This window comes from Vulpes lagopus, chromosome 19, assembly GCF_018345385.1.
Source record: "Vulpes lagopus strain Blue_001 chromosome 19, ASM1834538v1, whole genome shotgun sequence".
In the NCBI taxonomy this organism is placed as follows: domain Eukaryota; kingdom Metazoa; phylum Chordata; class Mammalia; order Carnivora; family Canidae; genus Vulpes; species Vulpes lagopus.
Window position 1 is genome coordinate 11,611,358 of NC_054842.1, and position 17,725 is coordinate 11,629,082.

General features: G+C 45.2%; 1 protein-coding gene across 11 annotated transcripts in view; it reads left to right on the forward strand.

The window, feature by feature from the left end:
• TRAK1 (trafficking kinesin protein 1) overlaps positions 1-17,725 on the forward strand; it is a 123,581-nt gene that overhangs the window by 62,213 nt on the left and 43,643 nt on the right. For 7 of the 11 annotated variants that reach the window (XM_041734219.1, XM_041734221.1, XM_041734222.1 and 4 more), the window contains one exon: positions 16,581-16,657. In XM_041734219.1, coding sequence (XP_041590153.1) covers positions 16,607-16,657 — 51 coding nt within the window. In that variant the 5' untranslated portion in view covers positions 16,581-16,606. Of the gene's footprint in view, positions 1-1,974; positions 2,216-16,580; positions 16,658-17,725 lie in introns of those variants that run through there. The other 4 variants (XM_041734214.1, XM_041734216.1, XM_041734218.1 and 1 more) reach the window with 4 other exon arrangements.

Here is a 17,725-nt window from a genome sequence, read left to right on the forward strand (position 1 = left end):
ATGGGGTGCCATGAAGAGTGTAGGATGGTTTGGTGTTCAAAATGCCATGTCCTAAATGTTTATTATATAATATATACAGACTTGGACATCGTCTGTTAAGGATAGCCTAGATTCTAGTTAAAAGCTGAGTATAAACAACTTGGTTATGAGTCATCACTTGAGAGTATTCTCAAATACATGAGATCAGCTTTTGTTTTCATTTGTACACGCCGTGGCCGAGTACAGTATCCTACACATCTTAGAGTCAGTCTGATATTTGCTGAATGAATAATGCACAAGGTGGAGATCCTCCCGCCCTCCCTCATTCCCTTGCCAGGGCTTCAGACTTATGGTCATTTGAATTGAATTAAGTCTAATTTGATCCTATTTATTGGGATTAAATGGCATTTTTCCCCAAGTGTGTGTCCTCATAAACATTGTATTTAAAACTTATGCAGATTTTCAAAATGTGATTTTAAACCCTCTGCCACTGAATTCTGCTAAGCCTCCTTTTTATAAAGAACCCATCTTTAACGTTGTAAAATGTAATAATCATTTTTCAGGTTCCAAAATATTAACCAGACAATGCATATGTCTCTAGGGTTTTATTTTTAAATAGCATTTTTATTCTGTTCTGGTTTTCTATTTGAGGCACTCATATGATCTTACATTCTTATGGAGGTAGCAGTTCACGGTAGCAGACATTTTTAGCTCTCAAAACAGGATCCTCAGCCCTAAGGATCCAAAGATGAATAAGAACTATCACCTGAACCTGGGCAGAGACTTCTGTATGATGGTCTTGCCTTTGTGCAAAGCTTCCCTCTTGGTTACCTAGGGGAGGCAAATCAGCAGAGAGGTGGAATAGGTCTCCTGGTGTGGCTCTTAGGAACTGGGAGACCTGCCACAGTGTAGCTGGGAAGCAGCTGAAGCACAGACATTGCGGAATGTGCTGCAGTTCTTAGCTGCCAGCACTCGGGGCCACCTTCCAGTGGGTTTGATGGAAGAACCTGCCATTTTCACTTTTAAAGGCAAAAATCAAACACTCCGGAGGAATTGGTATTGAGATACGCAATTAAACCATGGATTCTTCTTCCAGGCAACAGTGTAAACTCTTAGGCTTTAGAATTTTTCCTCCTTATCCTAGCAATTAGAATTTATAAATCTGACTGTATACAACACAGATTTAGGAGAGTGGGGGTTATAAAATGCAGATTTAAAAAGAGCAAATGCAATGTATTACCAAAGAAAGACTGAATTAAGCTTAAAGCAGGTAGTAGTTGCTGCCTTTTTTTTTTTCCCCTTCTGCTAGTAATAAGAATGATCACTTTCTTCCCTGTTTAGCGCTGTGGCAGGCTGTTACTCAGATTGGTCTCAGGGGCGCCTGAGTGGCTCAGTCAGTTAAGTGTCTGCCTTCAGCTCAGGTCATGATCCCAAGGTCCTGGGATCGAGCCCCATGTCTGACTCCTCTCTCCCTCTGCCCCTATGGCCCTTGCTCATGCTCTCTCTCTCTCAAAATAAATAAATCTTAAAAAAAAAAAAAAAGATTGGTCTCAGAACACACACCAAAATCCTCATCCGAGGCATTGGGCAATGATTCACCAGGGCAGCTCCTCTGCTGGAGTCCTACCTTTCGACAGGTGTACCTGCTTAAGGTTTGTTTGGTATTGCCCTGTGCAGTTGCTATGAAACTTCCAGGAAGCTACCATTCCTCGTTGCTTCTGGGGGGAGGAAAAGTAGGGAGAAGACTCTGGAGGTGGAGAGCTTACCTGAAGTCCTACACCTGCCTGCCTGCCTCCTGTCTGAGTCGACAGCACCTGGCAAGGTCACGCTGGGGCAGGCAGGGCATTCCCATTCTGGCAGGTGCTTCTCCTGCCACGCCCCACCCTGGCCCTCCCCTGGCTTCTAGGAGCCACCTCCTTCCGGGTCTGTCGTGGGTGACGCTGGGCCGATGGCCCTGTGCACACCCTCCACTCCAGCTCAGCCAGGGAATGTCCTCTGCCCCGTCCAGGGCCCAGCGTGTACCCCAGGAGCTCTGGTTCCCATGGCTCCTCTGGGCAGACAGCTGGGAGCTACCCCAAGAACCGCCCCTTAGGGCAATGTTTGGGCTTTGGGGTGACTTCAGCAATGTCCCTGAGCGATGTGGGAAGGGAAGAAGGGTATTTTGAATATGACTACCAGGATGAAGAGAGGAAGCCCACCTGTGAGCGGCATGAAAGCCTGGACCTCTTGGAAGAGGGTAAATTCTGTACTTTGTTCAAATCTAACCCTTTACTTGTTAGTGTCTAAGTAGGCCTGGCTGTTTTACTCATCTCACAGCACTCTTTTATTTTCCTATTGAGGTATAACTTCAACTACACAGATCTTCCATGGTGAATGGCTTGAATAATGACCCCCACGTAAAACCACATGCAGCATGTCCAGTGCCCTGAGAAGTCCCCTTGCACCCCAGGAGGGAGATCATTGTCCTGGCTTCTGTCACCTTAGATTTGTTTGCTCCTTTGTTCTTGTTCTATGTAGATAGAATCAAATAATGTGCATTATTTTGTCTGGCTCCTGTGGCTTAACCAGTTCATACACATTATTGCAAATATCTGTAGTTGTCTGGGATTTTTGTTTGTTTGTTTCCCCTTTTAAAGCATTCCAGTACTCTGCTTTAAGAAGTTGTTTTATTGTGACTGAATGGGTTTGGGTAAATTAGTGGGCAAGAGACTGAGTCATTATTAAATGAAGTGTGTTTTTGTCCTGGCATTTATTTTTTTAAAAATCATATTTGAAATAGGGATTTTGTTTTAAACTTAGGATTTTTTAAGAATTTTTAAAAAAGATTTTATTTATTCATGAGAGATACACAGAGGGAGGCAGAGACACAGGTAGAGGGAGAAGCAGGCTCCCCAAGAGGAGTCTGATGTGGGACTCGATCCCAGGACTCCAGGATCACACCCTGAGCCAAAGGCAGACACTCATTGAGCCACCCAGGAGTCCCTAAGGATTATTTATTTGAGAAAGAATGAGTGAGCGTGTGCAAGGCAGGGGGTTGGCGTGGGAAGGGGCAGAGAGAATCTGAAGCAGACTTCTTGCTGGGAATGGAGCGCAGTGTGGAACTTGATGCCAGAATCATGACCCAAGCCAAAATCAGGAGTTGGATGCTTAACTGCCTGAGCCACCCAGGTGCCCCAAAGTGGTTATTCTTTTTTTTTTTTTTTTTTTTTTAATTTTTTAAAGAAGGCTCCATCCCCAGCATAGAGCTCAGTGTGGGGCCTGAACTCAATCCTGTGATCAAGACCTAAGCTGAGATCAAGAGTTGGATGCTTAACCCACTGAGCCACCCAGTTGCCCCTAGGATTATTTCAAATATAAAAGTATAAGGGCTGATGTTGAAATCACCTGAGTACCCACCATTGGGTTCTATCAGAGGGATGCTGTTTTTGGACAAGTCGGAGGGTGTTAATGATAGGCCCAAAAGCTTGGTGTGAGTTTCCTAGTTGGGCTAATGTGGCTTTCACTCACAGCCCAGAGCAAGGGATTTTGGGGGTACAACTGGATGTTTAAGCAGTGACTGCAAGTGTGTTCTTTAGGTCTCAGGTAAAAACAATCTGAATACCTTCTCAAAATTCTGCTCTGTGACGATTTATTTTCATTTTATTTTAAAAACTTATATTTTAAAAATTATTTATAATCAGCTTTTATTTTAAAAATTATTTATAATCAGCTGTATACCAAAAGTGTTTTTCTTTTGAGGTTTCTATTCTGATAATATTAACGTTTCACCTACAGGAAGTTAAAAACATTGCACTGGAGAAAGCAGGGAAAGGGAACAGCCAGAAGAGAGCCAGGGGGCTCCATGCTGAGGCCTGGTGCTTCACCTGGTCCTTTTGCAAAGGAGCTAGTGGGGGTAGAAGGAGGAGTGGCTGGCCGATGGAGACTATGCATTAGTCAGGTTCCTGGAAATGCTCAAGAGAAAGGTATCCATGTGCTCCTGTGGAGCCAGGACCAGCCCGGGTTTACCTGGATCAGCTAATGTTCCTTATGACTGTGCAACCCAGCATGTAGCCCATGTGCCCACATCACCTGGGAACTGGTTAGTGCTGCAAACTCTCAGGCCCCAGGCCCATGGAGTCACAACTCACCTTTTAACAAGATCTTCCGGAGATTCCCGTGCATATGAAAGTGTGAGATGGGCAGTCGCCATAGAGCTTATTAGTAAGATGATTTGAGAAACCAGTCATTGAACCATATGATTCTAAATTAAAGGCTACACAAGATTCTGGAGCAGTGTCTTATAGCCTAGTCAAGAGAAGAAAAAAAAATTGTATTTCAAATATTTCCTATATCCGTATTTTTAACTTTAAGGAAAAACAAACAAACAAACAAACAAACGGTGAGCCAGATGATGATGATGAGATCCAGTGTTTATTGTGTACTTACTGTGTGTGCCAGGCACCATTCTAGGTACTTTATGTGAATTTGTGCATTTAATCCTTAAAACAACGAAATGAGGTTAAGTGCTATTACAATTTTCCACTTTATAGGTTTATAAGAGAAAGCTTAAGTGACCTTGTCCAGAGTCACAGAGCTAGTAAGTGATTTCATCCTGAGTAGAATGGCTCAAGGGCCCTCTGCTCTTAACCATTATGCTAACAGTTCTCAAAGTGGGGTCCCTTCCCAGGAGCATCAGCATTGCCCAGGATTGTGTCAGAAATACACATTCTCAGGCCCTGTCCTCAGACCTGCTGAGCCAGACACCCTGCGGTGGAGCCTAGCAGACTGGGTCTTAACACACCCTCCAGCTGATTCCAATGTACATTGTCCTGTGCTGGTCCACATCTCGTAGATAACCATGGGTGTTGGTTTGCAACTCCCTGTGGAGGTTCCTGGTGTAATCTGAAACCCGCCCCCATACTCCTCTTCTTGATGAAGAGGGCAGGCCACTCCAGATTGGTAGGTGACATGTTTAATAAGCAAAGAGAACTTTCATACAAGGCTTATCTTGGGTGGTAACAAGAGAGTGGATCTGGCACCCACCTGCCAAACCTTAGAAGTTGATATAGAGGCTTTAACTGGGTTCAGTCACGCATACCATGCAGGTGTTCTCAACACCACATTATCTTCTCAAGGCCGAGTCCCTGGAGCTGCCTCTGGGAGCAGGAAAGGCAAGCTGAACTCACATTCCAAGGACAGGGAAGGGGAGCCTCCAAATGCCTGAGTCCAGTTCACAGGTCAACTGGAGGTGACTTCTTTTTGTTGACATCCCCTAACACAATGTCCCTACTTTATGATCATATTCAAGTGGGCACTGCTCTGTATTTGCCATTTTAGGATTACATTCTCTTCTCTTTTGGTTTTTTTTCCCACCCTACTACCTCCTTCCTTTCTCTAGTAAAATGTTTAGCTGTCGTGGGGTGCCTAGGAGGCTCAGTCAGTTAAGCAACTGACTCTTGTTTTCAGCTCAGGTCATGATCTCAGAGTCCTGAGATTGAGCCTTGCATCAGGCTCAGTATTTAGTGTGGAGTCCGCTTGGGACTCTCTCCCTTTCCCCCTTCCCACTGCACATGCGCTGTTTCTCTAAAATAAATACATAATTCCTAAAAAAAAAAAAAAGTTTAGCTCTCTTATAGGGGTGAATTGTCAATAATTTCAAGACAGTAGGCTAAAAAAAAAAAAACACTTTATTGCCAACATGCTCAGTTTTCTTTGTAAAATCAAATTCATGGGACAGGCTTCTAGCCTGAAGGAAATCTGGGGCATAGATCACAAGATAGAGGTTGCTTTGGAAGGTTTGGTTTCTGTGGCCAGTCCTGTGTCCCAGAGCAAGCCACTTGCTGGGCAGGACCTTGCTTTTCTCCGACACCGTCACACCACCTGGGTCTTGAGTTAAGGGGGAGCAAGTGTGTGTGTGGAAGAGAAGTGCTCTTGAATAATGAAATTATTTGCAGGATGTGGCCATAACTGTTCCCTGGATTCTGAGCTGGTTTAGGTGGTTTTCTTCCCTGCTAACTGATCTAAAAGAGGTGCTTCTGGGGACTTCTGGGTGGCTCAGTGATTGAGTGTCTGCCTTTGGCTCAGATCGTGATCCTGAAGTCCTGAGATTGAGTCTGCATCAGGCTCCCTGTAGGAGCCTGCTTCTCCCTCTGCCTGTGTCTCTGCCTCTCTCTCTGTGTGTGTCGTGAATAAATAAAATCTTTAAAAAAAATTTCAAGAAGAATTTAAAAAACAAAAAACAAACCAAAAAAGAAAGAAGTGCTTTTGGTTGACAGCTGAAGGACGGATTTAATATTTGGATTGTTCTGAGACCTGTGAATACAGGAGACGTTTATTTTCTTCCAGTCACCTTGTGAGGGTGATAGGCACTTTGTAATGTCACCCTTCAACCTTCAAAACAGCCTTTGAAATAAATGCTATTCCCGTTTGCAGTCCAAGCAACTGAGGCCCAGCTAGATTGTCCTGTCCAGAGTTCCACCCATGTCACCCTGCCTGGGGGACTGCCTTCCACCACACCCAGGCATGAAGCTGATGGAGTTCAGGGCCCTTCCTGGCATCATCTCATTTAATCATTTTAACGCACAGAGTGGGTGCTCATAGGGTGACCGGGCTTCCAGGAGAAGCAGCTTGCTCACACCAGCAGCTGCGAGAGGCAGCTTGGCTCTCACTGTCCTCTGCAGAGAACATGTCTGAGCTCTGTGTCTTCTGGCCACGGAGGCCTTGAACAGTGCAGAAACAGAATTGACCTCAAGCACTTTTGGGCTGTGTGGCATTCTCAGAGGAGGGCTCTGCTTGTTTGTCCCGGTACCCTCTGCCTCGGGGCGAGAGCAGGCAGGGGGTACATCTCCATGCCGCTGGGAGTGGGGTTGCAGATCATGCCCCCTCTGCGCCCAGCAGGGTGTTGGCACCAGCCACCAGGAAAACACTGGCGAAGATAGTCAAGTTTTGTGGTCACTTCCTTATCGTTTCCTGTGTGGCAGATTCGCACCACATTCTCAAGGGAGTGCCCAAGGAAGCCTGATCTCGTAAATTCTCCTCATCTGGACGCTCCTGAGGTTGTTACCCAACTGCAAGATTCCTTACCCGATTCCTGGCAGCTGGCGGCATTTGAAAAGAGTGTATGGAATCCTCTGGGGTTTTTGGTTTTCTGAACCCACGGCTGCAGGAGAGCCTGTGTTCTGTCCTCAGAGGTAGCTGCTGATGGCCAGGATGTGAGTGGCCACATCAGTCTTTGGCACAAAGGGCAGTTTTCAGGTGTTGAGCCCTAACTGGAAATCAGTAAGGAAGTCCGCCCATCTGCTTTCTGGCTTAAGACCACTGCTACTTATGAGTTGATGCCTTTCTTTTTAACACGGCTTCTTTCTTAGCAGTTTCCTACTTCATTATCTCTTTGTGCCACACTAGACTTGATATGGCCCATTTCTAGATGGCTTCTCTCTCTCTCTTGCCGCACTCCCACCCCCTAGGAAGCTGGGAGGAAAGGGGAGGTGATTCCCTAGGACATTTGCTTATCTTGGGGTGACAAAATATACACTGGGGCCTTGTTTTCACCCCTCTCTGGGATGTTAGTTAGACACGAGCCTTTTTTTTCCCAAAGACTGGTCTGGGAGAAAACAGAATCTTCCTTTTTATTATTATTATTGTTTTTTGAGTATCAGTTATGTGTTGGTTCCCAAATAAGACTGCATTGCCTTCACGGGACCTACATAGCCCAGATGGGAGGGGACATGGGACATGGGACATTTGTAAGAATTATGTCCGTTATGGTTGTGGCCATGGCCATTTTGGGTGGGTCTTCACCCTCTTCCTATACCCACTTCAAGGGCTGCATCAAAATAAGTTATTTTGTTATATATATATATATATATATATATATATATATATATATATAAAATATTTTGTGTTATAATAGTTATAATGTGTGTCCTTTTTTTTTTCTTTAAGATTTTTATTTATTCATGAGAGACACAGAGAGGCAGAGACATAGGCAGAGGGAGAAGCAGGCTTCATGCAGGAAGCCTGATGCGGGACTCGATCCCAGGACTCTAGGATCATGCCCTGAGCCAAAGGCAGACGCTCAACCACTGAGCCACCTAGGTGTCCCCCCAAATAACATGTGTCTTATGGGTCTTAGTAGTTAATCCACTTGCACTGTTGGGCCAAGTCTAAATTATTTTGAAGATAGATGTTGAAGGAGAACAGCGATGCCAGGGATGAGACTCTACCTTGGAAAGAGAATGGATGTGTCATGCCTGGGGAAGACAGTCCAGAGTCCCTCTTTTCAAAAACTGGGGAGAGATGGCTCTTGGTTTCTTTACCATTGTATCATGAGAGCTAATTTTACTGACAGTCATCTAAGCAGACGTCTCTGTGGGGTGAACTAGTCCATTTATGTGCCTTTTATTAGTGCTGGTTTTGAGGTGAGGGATTGCTGTGGCTACACAGTTGTGGTCTGAGGAGGGCTCGGTTGGGGATCAAGATAACAAACGAAGGCTTTTACATTGCTGTGTAGCGGGGAAGTGCTTGGAATACAGTCTGTGTAGTTCCAGTTTATGTAGCTACATGTTGTTTGGGTAACTTAAAATATTGGGATATAACTTACATAGTGTAAAACTCAGCTACTTTGAACAGTGTAATGCTTTTGAGGAAATTCTCTGAGTTGTTTAGCCATCACCCTAGTCCGGTTGTAGAACGTCTGAACGCCCTACCCGTGTGAGCTCCTTCATGCCCGTTCATGGCTAGTCCCATTCCCACTCCCAACCCAAGGACTCCACGAATCTGCTTTCTCTCTCACTTGCTTCTATGGGGTACTGCACAGGAAGGAATCCTACAGCTTGTGATCTTTTGTGTTGGGCTGCTTCTAAGCAGGCCTCTCCACATTGCTGCGTGTACCAAACCTGCATTCCTTTCTACAGATGTATAACTCAACAGGCACAGACGTACCACATTTTGTTTATCCATTTACCAGGAGAGGTTCCTTTGGGTTGTTCCCACATTCTGGCTGTCAGGAGTAATGCTGCCATAGGCATTTGCATACTTTGCAGCTTTGTGTGGACATGGGTTTTTTTTTCTTCCTCTTCCACAGGGGCCTAGGGGACTTCTAAAGTCTGTGACCTTAGGCCATTCATCTAACTTCTCAGAGCCTGAGGTCCCCTGCCATAAAGTATGGGGACAGGTGTCTAACCTACTGGCATGGTGTCAGGCCTAGGTACGCAGGGGTTGGTTGCTGCTGTATGGCTGGGGAAGAATAGCCATTTACAGATGTCCCCCTGCCCTCAGGGCACCTGGGTGGCTCAGTTGGGTTAAGTGTCTGCCTTTGGTTCAGGTCATGATGTCAGGGTTCTGGGATCAAGGCCTGCATTGGGCTCCCTGCTCAGCGAGGAGCCTGCTTCTCCTCTGCCCCTCCCGCACTCATGTTCTCTTTCACTTGCTCTGCATGTTCTCTCTCTCTCTCTCTCTCTCTCTCTCTCTCTCAAATAAATAAATAATAAAGATGTTGCTTTCATCAAAATGCTTTGCCAAATCAGCCAGGTCTGGGTGTCTGCGAGCTAGCTGCCCTCCAAGGGAAGGCTGACTGGGAAAGGCACAGTTTTTGTTTTTAAGATTTTATTTATTTATTCATGAGAGTCACAGAGAAGCAGAGACACAGGCAGAGGGAGAAGCAAGCTCTCTGCAAGGAGTGGATGTGGGGCTCAATCCTGTGACCCCGGGATCACATCCTGAGCTGAAGGCAGACACTCAACCGCTGAGCCACCCAGGTGTCCCGAAAGGCACAGTTTTTACAATGGTGGACTATTGTCCTGCTGGGCCACAGGGAGGAGCAGGAGAGAGATGGTCTCTGCAGAAGGAAATAGGCACATGTGGCTCCAAGCCAGATACCAAGAATGGCATCGTAGGGTGAGCATGAGCTATGATGGAGAATGGCCATGGGTGGCAGGCTAGGAGCCAGGTAAGGATGGTTCTGATATGTTTTATATATATATATATATATATATATATATATATATATATATAATATATGAATTGAGGTTGCTGTTTGTTGCCAGTGGCAGAGCTGGTGAGGGTTTTTAAAGCAGAACATTGACAAACTAAGTTAAAAAATGTGTAGACAAAGCTTTAAATAAAGGACATTTGTTTTGCAATGCCTGGAAATTTAGCACTAGTCATGACTCATTTAGGATTTCATGGGGATCTTTTTAGCCTTGGCTTTCAGGTTCTGAGCCTTCCAGCCCTTGCCAGGAGCAGGGCAGTACTTATTAGGTTTACTTCCTGGAGGATTGGGGGCCAAATGTAGTTATGCTTTTTCTTTCTTTTTCTTTTGGATTTTATTTATTTATTTATTCATGAGAGACACACAGAGAGAGGCAGAGACACAGGCCGAGGGAGAAGCAGGCTCCATGCAGGGAGCCCAATGTGGGACTCGATCCTGGACCCCGGGATCATGCCCTGAGCTGAAGGCACAACACTGAGCCACCCAGGCATCCTTGAGGATGACAACTGCTATTCCTGCTCATAGTGAGAGAGGGATAACCCACTGATTTGTGGACCATTCTCTTCTCTGACACCTAACTGCCAGCTCCTGTCTCAACTGGGCATTTTGGAAGTTATTCGATAGGTTTATGATTTTTATAAATATTACAGAAAATAAAATTTACTTTTCAAAAAATTTTAAGGTAAGAGGAGAAATTATCAAGGAGAGGACTGGAATCAGGTTCTAAAAAAGTTGAAAAACAGTGTTCTAATTAATTAAAGAAATGACCTACAAATAGGCTGGAACACATAGCCAAACAATGCAAAATGCAAATATAATGAATATCTTCTCTCCATTCATGGATATTGGTGACTTGGTCTTCGTGTTATTATAAGGGAGCTGTGTCTCCTGAGGTCTTGGCAAAGACACACACACGTATATATTTTTATAATTTAGTTTAATGTAAATGTGCATTTATGGTTGTATACATACATACTTGTATGTGTGCAAAATATTTATTTGCTCCAAAAATATGTAAAACTGACATAGGAGAAATATCAAAATTAGGTTAAGAAGTGGTGAGAGCTAATTGTTTATACAACTTTAGGAGAATCTTTCCACCACAACCCAGTATATAAATGAGTAATGAGGGCTGCCAACCGTATTTTCTCAGAGAAGTCTGATAAAGCCAAAATGTCAAGGGGGCCTTGTCAAGCCTGTTAATGTGATAAGAAGGCACAAGTTCCTAGGGAGAGCAGGTTGTGTGCTGGAACCTTCTTGCCATCCACTTCCTTGGCCAGGCTTCCTGCGTTCTGCCTCTGACCTCCTGCTTTGGCTGCTCCACCGCCTGCACTGCCCCTGCCCACTTCTCCCACTCATGCCCTGGGGCTCCTTTGGATGCCCAGTCTGACCTGACCCTGGAGGCCCCCCCCACCCCATTGTTTTCTTCCCTGTGGGGGTTTCCTTGGGCCTCAGGTCATCACCCCTGAGCTTCCTTCCCTGGCATCATCTCCCCTGCATTAGGCAGGGACTGGTTTCTATTCAGGGCCTGCTCTCTGTAGATATTGGGGATTTCTTGGCTGGCATCTTCTGTCTATGAACAGGAACTGTAAAATGGCTGCCAGCATTTATTCTCAAAATTGTTTTGGGGGTGGTTTACTTTGCATAAAGCTTGCGTTCCTGATTTTCAGCCAAAGTGGCTTGCCTGCACCCCTCACCCCAGAGCGGCACCCTCCTCCCTCCGCCAGTTAGCTGACAGCCCAGTACGGGCCTCCCTCCCCCTGCTCAGCCAGCCCAGGGCCACTCATCTGAATCTGCCTTCATGATTCCACCTGCCCATTCAAGTGCTTGATTCTTTTCTCATTGCAAGTTGGATCCTTTGGAACCATTACTTAGTACCTCCAGCTTCTGGGAGGGCGTTCCTGCTGCAGGGGGCCTCCTGCTGCAGGGCATTGTGCACAACATGGCACATTATTCCATGAGGATCTCAACCCCTGTCCCCTTTGCCAGTGTTTGTACTGGTCAATCCCATTGTGCTTCTGGCCTTCTAGTGCATGTGCCTGTCTTGCTGGGGGCAGGGATGGGAGTGGATGGGGTGGGGTGGTGCAGTAGACCTAGGAAACAGAGTGCTCATGTACCCTCTGTCCCAGTGAGAAGCCCAGATCTTACCTGATTTACCATCCTGACCCTTAACTCTCTCAAGAAACCACTCCTCTCCATTTTCACAGCCACTTAGGATTTCTTTGAATTAATCAACAGCCTTGACCACAACCCCGCCCCCCCAATCCCTACCCCATTTCTCTGTACTGTAGCCAGAACACTCCCTCTTTGAGAACCCTTCAGTGGCTTTTGCTGTCCCATTGTGAAAGTCCAGACTCCTTAAAGGGACTTGCCAGGCCTCACACATGCTGGGCCCCTGCCCAAGGTTGCCCTGATGGGGCACATGGGCTGTGTGTTTTCTGGGTGCCCTCAGAAGGCATAGGTCTTCTCTCCTGGTCAGCACAGAGCCTGCTGCACATGGGATACACTTTAGTGTGATACTGCAAGAACTGTGCTGTGTGTACGGTATATCTGCTTTGCCTGTGTAGGTTATACTTCTCTTTCTAGAGTCTTAGACCCTAGTTTTCTCATGTTACTATAGAGGTTTACAGCTGTTCTTTTACTGTGGCTTTTTTTTTTCTTTTAAAGATTTTATTTATTTATTCATGAGAGAGAGACACACACACGGAGAGGGGCAGAGACACAGGCAGAGGGAGAAGCAGGCTCCATGCAGGGAGCCCGACCTGGGACTCCATCCCTGATCTCCAGGATCACGCCCTGGGCTGAAGGCAATGCTAAACCACTGAGCCACCCAGAGATCTGCTACTGTGGCTTTTTTTTGTTTTGTTTTTTGAACATCCTCTGAGTGGAAGTGGGTTGATTTGTTAGCACCCCCTTGGTCTGAATTGGAACCTCCATTTGGAATGTTGTTCCCATGGAGAGAGAAACAAGACCATGGTTTATTGTAGATTGAGTATCTAGAAAGTCGGTGCTTGGGAGGTGCAGCCTGTACTTATCTTACTGTTTAAGGGCATTGTTGGTTACTTTCCCACCTCATTGTTCTCACCCCTGCCCTCTCATTTCTTGGAAGAGAAACCCAAGACACACATGGCAGGTCTTGTCTGGGGCCTCATGACCTTGGTAGAGTCCCCGATGGAAACCTAAGCCTCAGAGCCCCAGTGCCAGGGATCTCTCCCTTACACCACAGATGTTTCTTGTTCTGTTTATGCTTCTTGAATGCCGTCGATGTGTGCTGGCCTCAGCTTCACCCTTGTGTCCTCTGTGGCTCCCTAGCTTAAGATGCAAGCCAGACTGACCTAAGTACAGTCCTTGCCATGCAGACTCATTGGCTGTGATCTTGGTCGGGTCCTTTAACATCTGTTTTCTCATCTGTGGAATGATCATCGTGACAGCACCTACCCTGTAGGGTTGCTGTGAGGATTCAGGAAAAAACACATAAAATCCCCAGACATAGCAGGTACTCTATAAATGTTAATTGCAGCCCTGCTGGGATCCTCTCCTTATGTTGACATTTGCCATTTGCTAGCTGTATGACACCAGAGGAGTTACTTAACTTCTCTGGGCCTCAGGTTCCCATTTGTAAAATGGGGTTAGTTTAAGTTCCTATCCTGTCGTATTTATCGATAATCCGAATAGAGGGCTATTGAACATGGCCACAGGAAATGTGCTCAGTAAAGGTCTGCTGCTTCTGTTACTGATTTCTCTAAAAAGTTGCATCAGGGAGGATTCCAGGACCTTATATTATAGTCAACTGTATATTTTCTGAAAAATATATTAAGTAATTTTTCCCCATCAGTATGCATGGTCACTACAAAAAAAGTTAAAATTTATAATGCCATCGAAATGTCAATATTTTTATGGCTATCCTGATTTTTTTCCACTGTGTATTTACTATAAATCAGTCCCTCTCGTCCCCATTGAGATTATATGTATTTTTTTAAAAATATAACTGGAATAACTGCACATACTCAAGGTCAACCATGGTTTTTCATCTGTGACTCTGACTTCTGAAGCTGGGATCTCTCAAAGGCCTGGGGATTTTTGGAAGGTCTCTACCTCACAATCTGCAGCCCTAACTGAACATGAAAGGTTACACCTGCCCTCCTGTCACTGCACGCACGGCAATAATATGTGTCTGACTGGTTAATGCTTGAAAACAAACCACTGGTCCAAGGGTACATCTTATTGGATCAATGGTTAAAGCATGTTAAAGCTTCTTAAAAGGAAGCATGAAGGATCTTTGTGGCGGTGGATATACAAACCTACATGCATAGGTAATAGGATTGTTAGAGCTTACTTACTAGTCACAGCGGGTACACACATGCACACTCAGATGAGCAGGAGTTAATCAGAGAAGATCTGAGTCAGATTCATGGACTGTATCAATATTAGTGCCCTGGTTGTGATATAATTTTACAAAATGTTACCACCACGGGAACTGGGTGAAGGGTGTAAGGGATCTCTGTATTACTTCTTATATCTGCTTGTGATTATCGATACATGATTAATTTTAAAAATTAGCTTAAAAAAATGTGAGTATGATTTCTGATGACTACAATCCTGGAGGAAAAAGCAGCTCTGAATCCTGCTCTCTTTATTATGTTACAGTGATGTGGAGCCAGATTAATTAAAGTCGAGCTGGGTTTTCTTTTTCTCTACAACAGCAGAGGACTCTGTTCTCTAAGTTAGGGGGTAAGAGGTGGGCAGTAAGCAGGCCCCCTAGTCACAACACCGGTTTCAGCACAGAGGCCTTTTGTTACTGCTGGGGTCTGTTTCTGGTTAATGAGCCAGGCCTGCTGATGGTTGCCTGCGGGGCTAGCAGGCAGGCTGGGGGCCCTTCTGCATCTTTTCCTACAATACTGCTGGAGCACAGTTGTCCAGCCTGAAAACTAACTCCTGCAGGGGTGCAGGAATCCTCCCTTAAGGATTTCTCATGACCCCGAGCTGATGAACAATTTACAGCAATTTGAGCTGGACTCCACCTCCATCCAATTAAATTCTGGTTTAAACCAACTCTTGCTTTTCCTGAAGTCAGCCCCACTGGAGGTTGAGGGAACGAAAGTGCTTGAGGCAGTGCGTTTCCTCCCAGCTCCCAGAGAACTGTTGAGTTCAGGAGAGAGCTGGAAGGGGGTTTCAGATTTGGAACCAGATTTCAGGTCTCCTTAAGCTAGAAAATCATTCCAATGGATCGGATTTCTCTGAGCTCATTCACTAGGATGATCTGTACTTGCATTTAATAAAATATTTAGAGACCTATCGGATTCCAGTTACAGCTTGCCATTAGCAAGGCTATGGAGGTTAGCTTAGTTTTTTTTTTTTTTTAGATCTCATTTTATTTTATTTTTTTAATAAATTAATTTTTTATTGGTGTTCAATTTACCAACATACAGAATAACACCCAGTGCTCATCCCGTCAAGTGCCCCCCTCAGTGCCCGTCACCCGTTCATCCCCACCCCCCGCCCTTCCACCACCCCTAGTTCGTTTCTAGCTTAGTAATACACTTAATTCTCAACTGCCTTGCTTGGGCTGTTACTGAATGTGGGTCATTGTCAAAGCTGAAGCATGTCTTCACCTCTTAAGGAATTATTTTGTAGAGTCTTAGTTATAAAGAGTTACTTAGATGTTACTTATTGCAAAAGTGGCAAGTCTAAAAATGTTTACTGCCTGAGTCCTAAACCCATTTACATTCATTCCTTCCTCTACAGAATAAAACCCTATGCTACTTTCTTGGTGTTTGTGGAATTGCAAATCGATTCCTTGTCATTGATTTAAAATAAAACCACCCTGCTATTTTTTTAGCCTAGGACTAAAGTGTTCCTTCATCGCACAACCTTTTTCTCCAACAGGAGAACAGAGGCCCCACATGTCCTAAAGTGGCCTGCATGTAGCCTCTTACGACCACAAGAAATTATATATGTGGTGAAATATCACTCCGTGTGCACACACGCGTGTTTGTGTGTGGCAGGAATGGTATCGGTCTTTTTGGTGTTGATTAAAAAGAATCTACGACCCTAGATTTCATGGTAGAGAAACTGGTTGCTTAGCCTTAGAATTTAGGCCATTTGCCTGGGGAGGGGAGGGGCTGCGCCATTATGAAATGATCAGCTGGGATTGCTATTTGCTAACTATACCAATAGCTGCTTTCTGAAGGACCCCACTCTGTCCATGTGGTTGGGTCTCTGTGGTTAGCAAGAGACCCTGTGATTCTAAACATTCACACAGTGGGGGCCCTGAGGCCGACCCATTTCAGTTTGCTGAGCTTATATGAGGCCAGAACCCCTTCTCCAGTGCCTTGTCCTCAGCGCCACCTCTAAGTGTGCACACAAGTGCATGCACATACACACACACAGAGTCAGAACTTTGCAGGATCCAGAGTTACCCCATCCCTGGAGCCCCCCTGAGGCTCTTCCCTGAAACTTGGAAACGAAATCCAGTGCTGCTCAGCTCATGTGGGTTGAACCTGGCAGAACCAGCGACCCTTTGTGCTCAACATGCAGGCACGACATGAGGGCCGCTTTTTTAGGGGGGGTCATTTGCTTGGCTGGTTTGTGACATCAGGAGTTCATCACCACTTTTTTTTTTTTCTTGCAGTTTTATGTGCTGAAAGAGTTGGCCAGATGACTAAGACATATAATGACATAGATGCTGTCACTCGGCTTCTTGAGGAGGTAAGTGTTTCCGGGGAGGCAGAGAGCCATTTATGATTGACTGGTTATAACTTCTGTTGATTAAAGCATACATTATTGTCTTCTCCGTGAAAAATCCCCAAAACGGGGCCCTCCCAGGGTATGGTACCATGGCTTTACTTTTTGAACTGGTAGCTCTACAGGTCTTTGTAGCTGTAACTTTGTCCAAGGTATGTTAGATTTTAAAAGGAATGTTTTAATGACACAAAATAGGAATATTTGCTAGAAAACCCAGTGTGAGATTTTTCCTTACGTTTAACACTGTATCTTAAGGATATCTGCAAGTGTCAGAAAAATACATCATTAGTCTATCTTTGTAATTTTTTTTAACTTACATGAGGTTAAGGAGAGATTATGCAGCATAGAAATAATCAAAATCACCATGGGGAAAAGAAATGAGAAAACTTGCTTAGGATTGGATGAGCTGCTAGTATTTCAAAGACTTTGGTTTTCTCGGTTTCTTCTTAGCATTCTGTTGACAGTTGGGAATCCTGGTCCTGTGCACACCTCTACAGACAGATGAGCACCATGTGTGCACCCCCATGCCTAGAACTCGCCAGAACACAGCAGGTTCTTCTAGGTATATATTGAGTAAGTGCCCATCTCTAAACGTTGTCAGTCCTTGATGGCACCGGTACTTACTTAGACCCTTGTTTCTGCTCTGGAACCAAGATTGACTTTGGATCATGTCACCAGTCACTAGCTCATCTCCAGAACAAGAGTAGAATAATGTGCAAGACACAGAAATCATTGTTGTCATTTTCAGCCAGTGGCAGGACAAGGTTGAAACACAGGACGGAACAGGAGTGGTGGGACCTGGAGTTTCGGGAGACATCTATGTATCCCATATTTTATGTCTCTCTTTCCCTCTGTTTTTCCCATCTGCATATCCAGTATTCTTATATTCTGAGGGCTGGACTCTCTGGATTCTCCCCTGAGTTCCTCAGGGCTCACCTGCCCCCAGCAGTCTGCTCCTCTCCTTCCCCTATAGCCAGGTAGAATGTGGGCAAGAGCTGAGACTGCCTGGCCACCTGCATGTCGTGGCAGTAC